We start from the raw sequence: 10,000 nt of genomic DNA, 5'->3' as shown, positions 1-10,000 counted from the left end.
GAGGTAAATCAGTTGTTGTTTGCGGATGATACTGTACTGGTAGCAGACACAGAAGAGAAGCTTGACCGACTAGTGACAGAATTTGGAAGGGTGTGTGAGAGAAGGAAGTTGAGAGTTAATGTGTTTAAGAGTAAGGTTATGAGATGAACGAGAAGGGAAGGTGGTGCAAGGTTGAATGTCATGTTGAATGGAGAGTTACTTGAGGAGGTGGATCAGTTTAAGTACTTGGGGTCTGTTGTTGCAGCAAATGGTGGAGTGGAAGCAGATGTACGTCAGAGAGTGAATGAAGGTTGCAAAGTGTTGGGGGCAGTTAAGGGAGTAGTAAAAAATAGAGGGTTGGGCATGAATGTAAAGAGAGTTCTATATGAGAAAGTGATTGTACCAACTGTGATGTATGGATCGGAGTTGTGGGGAATGAAAGTGATGGAGAGACAGAAATTGAATGTGTTTGAGATGAAGTGTCTAAGGAGTATGGCTGGTGTATCTCGAGTAGATAGGGTTAGGAACGAAGTGGTGAGGGTGAGAACGGGTGTAAGAAATGAGTTAGCGGCTAGAGTGGATGTGAATGTGTTGAGGTGGTTTGGCCATTTTGAGAGAATGGAAAATGGCTGTCTGCTAAAGAAGGTGATGAATGCAATAGTTGATGGGAGAAGTACAAGAGGAAGGCCAAGGCTTGGGTGGATGGATGGTGTGAAGAAAGCTCTGGGTGATAGGAGGATAGATGTGAGAGAGGCAAAAGAGCGTGCTAGAAATAGGAATGAGTGGCGAGCAATTGTGACGCAGTTCCGGTAGGCCCTGCTGCTTCCTCCGGTGCCTTAGATGACCGCGGAGGTAGCAGCAGTAGGGTATTCAGCATTATGAAGCTTCATCTGTGGTGGATAATGTGGGAGGTTGGGCTGTGGCACCCTAGCAGTACCAGCTGAACTCGGCTGAGTCCCTGGTTAGGCTGGAGGAACGTAGAGAGTAGAGGTCCCCTTTTTGTTTTGTTGCATTGTTGATGTCGGCTACCCCCCAAAATTGGGGGAAGTGCCTTTGGTATATGTATGTATGTGTATATATATATATATATATATATATATATATATATATATATATATATATATATATATATATATATATATATATATATATATATATATATATATATATATACAAACGTATCAATCTTTTCCCTTCTTACTCTTTTTCAATGTGTAGTGTATGAATGTGTTATCATATAACGTTTATAAGAGCTTACAAGATCACCTCACCTTAAGCCCCTATTACACGTATCCGGTTTCCTACGGCCAACCTGGCCTACGGCCCCGTAGGAAAATTCTGGCTTACGGCTAGAGCTATTACACATTTTGAACGGCCGGAGGCAAGTGGGTCAGTGTCGCACTGTTTGTGATAGAGGAGTGACATGTCTTATCTCGATGACATTCTCGTTCCTATTGCTCTAGCGTGCTACTTGAATGTGAAAACAAGAAAAAGGAAGATTTGGTTCAAACAATGTCTGCATAAACGACAAAAATACTCTCATGTTAACTTGATTGAGGGAAGTACCACTAGAAAAAGATGACTGGTTTAACTACATTCGAATGGATCACGACACATAATTGGAACTATTAAGTCAGGTATCACCTTTAATAGAAAAAAGGACACTTGCATGAGAACAGCAATTAGTCAACATGAGCGTCCTTCAGCTACTCAGACTGATGTCATACCATATGGTGACCAATTACATGCTACGTCCTCAGTCCTAACATACGACGGCCGTACGGCCAACTTTAGTACTGGCGAAAGTTCGTCCGGCCGGCCGTGGGTGAGCTTTCATACGGCCGATTTGCTATCACACACTCCGGTTTGAACATATGATAGCGTTGCGACCTACGGCGCCGTAGGAAATCGGATAAGTGTAATAGGGGCTTTATGCAGTAATCAAAACCATAAAAGTCAAAAGCTACGGATTTCGATGTAACACATGGTTTGCAATTTGGAACATTAATCTATAACCAACCCATCATAATCAAAATATATTTCATATCATTCCAGCATCCTACCCGCATCTGTCAACTTTCCAAGATGAAGCCTTCGCTCCTCTGATGGATGTCTTCCGGAAAAAAGCTGCTGGAGAACTGGATCCAGAATTGACAAGGTATCTCAATAATATTCCGAGTTCCGCCCTTATAGACAGGTTAGGTCTAAAGAGCATTAGATTAGCCTTTCAGTCCTCAGCATTACTACTAGCCCATTGCCTTTTTTCCTCCTTGGTTGCAACCAGTCACACACTACCGGAGCACGAAACAATCCCCTTCAGTAGATTTTTTTTCTAACCCTCTTCCTACCAATCATATCTTATAAAACTATAATTTGCACATTTCAAGTACCTATCATTAAAATAATCTTGATGGTTGTTAGCTTAAGAGTTAGGCACCCTAATGCCATGAAAGAATTAAATACAGTGTCACCCAATATGTGTAGTGCAGTTAAGATAAAAACCTTTTGGTACTTTTTTCACGGAATTGTAGTTTCTCAGTTTGAATTTAAGATTCTTTGCAATTATTAGCAAGCCAGTTCCTGTCTCATTTCCTTCTCTGAAGATTATATCTCTATCCCCAATCCTCAAACACAAAAGTCTTGGCAAGTCAAATCCTGTACCTTTCGCTTCTCTGAAAATTATATCCCCCAACTCCACTCCTCAGACCCCACCAACCACTCACACCCCATCCGAGCCCTCGAACACCTACCAACCCCTCAGAGCCCAACCCCACCCCACAGACCCCTCCTAACCCCTACCCTGCTAACCCCCAAACCTCTACCAATCCCTCACACCCCAACCCACCCCTTAAACATCTACCAACACCTCACACCCCGCACCGACCCTATTCCTCAAACCTCTTCCAACCACTCAGACCCCAACCACTCTGACCCCAACCCACCCCTCAGACTCAAACCCATCCTTCAGACCCCTACCAACCACCCAGACCCCTACCAACCACTCAAACCCCTAAAAACCCATCAGACCCCAATCCCACCCTTAGACTCAAACCCATCCCTCAAACCCCTACCAACCCCTCAGACCTCAATCCCACCCCCAGATGCAAACCCCATCCCTCAGACCCCTACCAACCACGCAGACCCTAACCCCAACCCTCAGACCCTATCCCCACCCCTCAGACCCAAACCCGATTCCTCAGACCCATATCAACCCCTCAGAACCCAACCCCACCCCCAGACTCAAACCCCATCCCTCAGACCTCAACCCCTCCCCTCAGACCCTAACCCCATCCCTCAGACCCATATCAACCCCACCCCCAGACTCAAACCCCACTCCTCACCCCCCTATCAATCCCTCAGACCTCAACCCCACCCCTCAGACCCTAACCCCATCCCTCAGACCCATATCAACCGCTCAGAACCCAACCCCACCCCCAGACTCAAACCCCATTCCTCACCCCCCTATCAATCCCTCAGACCTCAACCCCACCCCTCAGACCCGAACCCCATCCCTTAGACCCATATCAACCCCTCATTACCCAACCACACCCCCAGACTCAAACCCTATCCCTCACACCCCTACCAACCACTCAGACCCCAACCCCACCCCTCAGACCCTAACCTCACCCCTCAGACCCTAAATCCAACCGTTAAACCCATATCAACGCCTCAGAACCCAATTCCACCCCCAGACTCAAACCCCATCCCTCAGACCCCTACCAACTATTAAGACCTTTACCCCACCCCTGAGACCCTAACCCTATCCTTTAGACCCATATTAACCCATCAGAACCCAACCCCACCCCCGACTCAAAACCCATCCCTCAGACCCCTACCAACCACTTAGACCCCAACCCCACCCATCAGACCCTAACCCCACTCCTCAGACACTAACCCCATCCCTTAGACCCATATCAACCCCTCAGAACCCAATCCCACCCCCAGACTCAAACCCTATCCCTCAGACCCCTACCAACCACTCAGACACCGCCCCACCCCTCAGAACCTAACCCCATATCTCAGACCCCTACCAACCCCTAAGACCAAAACCCCACCTCTCAGACCCTAACCCCACCCATCAGACCCCAAGCCCATCCCTCAGACCAAAACCCCTGCCCTCAGACCAAAACCCCTACCCTCAGGCCCAACCCCACCGCTCAGACCCCTACCAATCACTCAGACCCCCAACCCCACCCCTCATATCCCAACCCCTCAGACCACATCCCCACCTCTCAGAACCCTACCTACCCCCAAGGTCCCAACTCCAAGAACGCAGACCCCAACCCCACCCCTCAGACCCCTACCAAACCCTCAGACCCCAACCCCAACCCCACCCCTCAGACCCCTACCAAACCCTCAGACCCCAACCCCATCCATCAGATCCTAACCCCTCAGACCACATCCCCACCTCTCAGAACACTACCAACCCCCCAGACCCCAACATCAACCCCAGACCCCAACCCCATCCCTCAGACCTCTACCAACCCCTCAGACCCCCAACCCCACCCCTCAGATCCCAACCCCTCAGACCACATCCCCACCTCTCAGACCCCTACCAACCCCTCAAACCATAACTCCACCCCTCAGATCTCAACCCTAGCCCTCAGACCCCCAGCAACACCTTGGACCCCAACCCCATCCCTCAGACCCATACAAACCCCCAGACCCCAACCCCACCCCTCAGACCCCTATCCCACCCCTCAGACCCAAACCCAACACTCAGATAATAACACCACTCCTCAGACCCTTACCACGCCCCTCACACCCCTACCCTACCCCTCAGACACTTACCAAACCTCTCACACCTCATCCTTATCCCTCAGATCCCTACCAATCCCTCAGACCCCCAACCCCAACCCTCAGATCCCAACCTCTCAGACCAACCCCCCCCCCCTCTCAGGCCCCTACTAACCCCTCAGACCACAACCCCACTTCTCAGATCCCAACCCCAGCCCTCAGACCCCTACCCAACCCCTCAGACCCCAACGTCCTCGACATGTCAAATCCTTTATCTTTCTCTCCTCTGAAGATTATATCCCTAACCCCAGCCCCACACACCTAAAAGACCTCTGTGAATTACATGAATTTCTTTTAAAGGTTTAGGTCTGGTTCTATACCCCGTGTGTTACTATGGTCAAAGCCACTCAAAAGAAGTTTTTGGAATGCAGCGTTTTCACAAGTCAACAAAGGACAATGCCCTCTTCAATGTGAAGTGATCTATGACGTAGAACAGGTAATCCTTGGAACCAATGGTCAGTTTTTTTTTTTTTTTTCTTTTTTGGTGATACACGGCACCAAATGCTTATATAATGCTCGACCTGCTACTAATAAATTATTAAAACCTAATTACATTCCAGAGGAATACTGCAGATGCAATCTTGATCTTCATGAGAGGAACAAAGGATTCCGAAACTGTCAATAAAAGCCTATGGCCCCGTGATCCCACTCAGCCTTGGGTTATGGTGACCTTCGAAACTCCCCTTTATTCAAATAACTTGTATAAAACCAATTATAAAAACTTCAATGGATTTTTCAACCGCACATTGACTTACCGTCGAGATTCTGACGTAGTGTTCAATCACGGATTTCTTGTCACAAAGAAAGAATCTTTGATACTCCCCAGATCCTGGGTTATCCCTCCAGTCACTGAGGTAAAGAATCATACAAGAAAACTAGCGGTTGCATTCATATCAAACTGCCGTGCATTGTCGAACCGTCTAATGTACATCCGCCGAGTCCAGGAATATGCTCAAGTTGATGTTTATGGAAAATGTGGGTCATTGAAATGTGGACATTCCATGTACGTTGAGCATCGGTACAACACGACAACTGACCCTTGTTTAAAAGATGCCGGGGAAGGATACGCTTTTTTCTTTGCTTTTGAGAATAACTTTTGCAAGGATTACCTTACAGAGAAACTCTACAATCTACTGCATTATCCAATTGTCCCGGTGGTTCGAGGATCCGCCAATTACTATTCTCTTCTTCCGCCAAATTCTTTTATCGACGCTAACAACTATTCGCCCAAGGAGTTAGCAGAGAGATTGCTTTACCTGGAAGCTCATCCAAAGGTAAGGTAACAGCTATTTTGTTAATTACATTTGTTTATATAGATACTATAGATAGCCAGGTATAGATGGTCGCCACCTGTTGAGATATTACCACTAGAGCGTTAAGGGGGCCTTTGACTGGCCAGACATTACTACATTGGATCCTTCTCTCTAGATACGGTTTATTCTTTACATACTCTCCTCTTTTTTCATACACCTAACAACATTGAGATTACCAAACAATTCCCCTTCACCCGAGGGGTTAACTACTGCACTGTAATTGTTCAGTGGCTACTTTCCTTTTGGTAATGGTAGAAGAGACTCTTTAGCTATGGTAAGCAGCTCTTCTAGGAGAAGGATACTCCAAAATCAAATCATTGTTCTCTAGTCTCGGGTAGTGCCATAGCCTCTGTACCATGGTCTTCCAATGTCTTGGGTTGGAGTTCTCTTGCTTGAGGGTACACTCGGGAACACTGTTCTATCTCATTTCTCTTCCTCTTGTTTTTTTCAAGTTTATATAAAAAATTTATTCTAATGTTAATGTTTTTAGAATACTTTATTTTTCCTTGTTTCCTTTCCCCACGGGGCTATTTTCCCTGTTGGACCCGCTGGGCTTATATCATCCTGCTTTTCCAACTAGGGTTGTAGCTTGGCAATTAATAATAATAATAATAATAATAATAATAATAATAATAATAGAGTTTAATATAATTGTGTCAACAGGAAGCCTTAAGCGTACAATGTAGATGGAAGGAAAATAACTATATAGTAAGATATTAATATTTAGCGATAGATAACCAATCAGATAGCAGGAAACTTTTCCGAGCTAAAAGGGCACCGCTGCGAGCCGGTGCGAATGCGCCTCGTTAAAAAAAAATAGAGTATGATTCTTTTACTACATAATAACGAAAACACCTGCAACAAACACTTCCCCCACATGAAACCAAACGTCACGCACATAAAAGATGTATTCCTAACTCTCCTAAAAAAGATATTTATTCTCACTTACGTAGAGAAGCAATTGCCCTCGAGTAACAAGGCCAACGCAACAAGAAAACAAAACGACCTCGTCCACACGGAGGTCATTAATGCATTGGAGTGGTTTGTTTGTGCTGAAACCATTTTTCCTTGAATTTGTTTCAAAGAGGGTAAAGTTTGTAAGCTTTGTCAATATATATATATATATATATATATATATATATATATATATATAGAGAGAGAGAGAGAGAGAGAGAGAGAGAGAGAGAGAGAGAGAGAGAGAGAGAGAGAGAGAGAGAGAGAGAGAGAAATTTTATATATATATATATATATATATATATATATATATATATATATATATATATATATATATATATATACGTGTGTGTGTGTGTGTGTGTGTGTATAAATATAATATGTGTGTGTGAATTGTTCAAGCTGCGTGGATAATGTATTTCGTTGGTAAGTGCATTCATTTTAAACTCAACGCTCACCCAAACCTATACGGATATATTCAATATCTGTGTCATTCACTAGATCCTCATTTTTGTGTTCTATTCTATTCTCTCTTGTTATCTTTGACAGGAATACGAGAAATACTTAGAATGGAAGAACCATTACCAACCATCAACAATTGGTGGGGAGAGAATAATGTGCCATCTGTGTTCCCGACTGCACGAGTCAGAATTCTACGAGCACAAAGTTTACGAAGATTTCGAAGACTGGTTCGTTTCGAAGTCGAACTGCATGGCTGGGATAAAGCTGTGAGATCTGAAGAACTTCCGAAGAGTTTCAAATCTAGTGGCAAAGGTTGAAGAGGCTCTCGTGACTTGTCTGATTGTATATTCTTCTTGGTTGTTTAATATCTCTATGGAAGGAGTACTGTTGATCCTTGTGGGGAAAATAAAGTCTTGCGTTTTCTCTTCCTAGGAAGATGGCTGATGTGTCCCTGATGTTTATATCGTTACAAAACTATACAATAAATAAGTTCCCTCAGTGTAGGTCCCCCTTTGATGTTTATACCGTTGCAAGACGATGCACTAAATTCGTTCCCTCATTGTAGGTGTCCCTCTGATGTTTATACCGTTGAAAGACGATGCACTAAATAAGTCTCCTCATTGTATGTGTCCCTCTGATGTTTATACAGTTGCAAGACGATGCACTAAATAAGTTCCCTCATTGTAGGTATCCCTCTGATGTTTATACTGTTGTAAGACGATGCACTAAATAAGTCCCCTCATTGTAGGTGTCCCTCTGATGTTCAGACTGTTGCAAGACGATGCACTAAATAAGTCCCCTCATTGTACGTGTCCCTCTGATGTTTATACTGTTACAAGACGATGCACTAAATAAGTCCCCTCATTGTAGGTTTCCCTCTGATGTTTATACTGTTGCAAGACGATGCACTAAATAAGTCACCTCATTGTAGATGTTTATACTGTTGTAAGACGATGCACTAAATAAGTCCCCTCATTGTAGGTATCCCTCTGATGTTTATACTGTTGCAAGACGATGCACTAAAAAAAGTCCCCTCATTGTAGGTGTCCCTCTGATGTTTGTACTGTTGCAAGACGATGCACTAAAAAAGTCCCCTCATTATAGGTGTCCCTCTGATGTTTGTACTGTTGCAAGACGATGCACTAAACAAGTCCCCTCATTGTAGGTGTCCCTCTAATGTTTGTACTGTTGTAAGACGATGCACTGAACAAGTCCCCTCATTGTAGGTGTCCCTCTGATGTTTGTACTGTTGCAAGACGAAGCACTAAACAAGTCACCTCATTGAAGGTGTCCCTCTGATGTTTGTACTGTTGTACGACGATGCACTGAACAAGTCCCCTCATTGTAGGTGTCCCTCTGATGTTTGTACTGTTGCAAGACGAAGCACTAAACAAGTCACCTCATTGTAGGTGTCCCTCTGATGTTTGTACTGTTGTAAGACGATGCACTGAACAAGTCACCTCATTGTAGGTGTCCCTCTAATGTTTGTACTGTTGTAAGAAGATGCACTGAACAAGTCCCCTCATTGTAGGTGTCCCTCTGATGTTTGTACTGTTGCAAGACGAAGCACTAAACAAGTCCTCTCATTGTAGGTGTCCCTCTGATGTTTGTACTGTTGTGCAAGACGATGCACTAAATAAGTCCCCTCGTTGTAGGTGTCCCTCTGATGTTTGTACTGTTGTGCAAGACGATGCACTAAATAAGTCCCCTCATGGTAGGTGTCCCTCTGATGTTTGTACTGTTGTAAGACGATGCACTAAATAAGTCCCCTCATTGTAGGTGTCCCTCTGATGTTTGTACTGTTGCAAGACGATACACTAAATAAGTCCCCTCATGGTAGGTGTCCCTCTGATGTTTGTACTGTTGTAAGACGATGCACTAAATAAGTCTCCTCATTGTAGGTGTCCCTCTGATGTTTGTACTGTTGTAAGACGATGCACTAAATAAGTCCCCTCGTTGTAGGTGTCCCTCTGATGTCTATACTGTTGCAAGACGATGCACTAAATGAGTCCCCTCATTGTAAGTGTCCCTCTGATGTTTGTACTGTTGCAAGACGATGCACTAAACAAGTCCCCTCATTGTAGGTGTCCCTCTGATGTTTATACTGTTGCAAGACGATGCACTAAATGAGTCCCCTCATTGTAGGTGTCCCTCTGATGTTTATACTGTTGCAAGACGATGCACTAAATAAGGCACCTCATTGTAGGTGTCCCTCTGATGTTTATACTGTTGCAAAACGATGCACTAAATAAGTTCCCTCGGTGAAGGTGTCCGCATTGATGTTTATATAATTACAAGATGATACACTAAATAAGTAACGTTCTTGGGATTTGAACATGTGGGAAATGAAAAAAGTTATGGGATTATTATTATTATGATTATTATTATTATCATCATTATTAATATTATTATTATTATTATTATTATTATTGTTGTTGTTGTTGTTTTTAGGAATTGGAAATGCAAATTGCTACAACAGTGCCGAAAAGAAATGG

The 10,000-nt window shown here is 44.2% G+C and overlaps 1 protein-coding gene across 2 annotated transcripts in view; it reads left to right on the top strand.

The window, feature by feature from the left end:
• LOC137630170 (alpha-(1,3)-fucosyltransferase C-like) overlaps positions 1-9,851 on the top strand; it is a 14,848-nt gene extending 4,997 nt beyond the window's left edge. For both annotated transcript variants that reach the window (XM_068361618.1, XM_068361619.1), the window contains exons 3-6: positions 2,035-2,137; positions 5,077-5,212; positions 5,337-6,050; positions 7,593-9,851. In XM_068361618.1, coding sequence (XP_068217719.1) covers positions 2,035-2,137; positions 5,077-5,212; positions 5,337-6,050; positions 7,593-7,775 — 1,136 coding nt within the window. In that variant the 3' untranslated portion in view covers positions 7,776-9,851. The remainder of the gene's footprint in view (positions 1-2,034; positions 2,138-5,076; positions 5,213-5,336; positions 6,051-7,592) is intronic.
• Positions 9,852-10,000: the final 149 nt, after the last annotated feature.

Source organism: Palaemon carinicauda, chromosome 38, assembly GCF_036898095.1.
Source record: "Palaemon carinicauda isolate YSFRI2023 chromosome 38, ASM3689809v2, whole genome shotgun sequence".
Taxonomy (NCBI): domain Eukaryota; kingdom Metazoa; phylum Arthropoda; class Malacostraca; order Decapoda; family Palaemonidae; genus Palaemon; species Palaemon carinicauda.
Note: the sequence above shows the minus strand (reverse complement) of the source record. Positions and strands in the feature narration are given on the sequence as shown.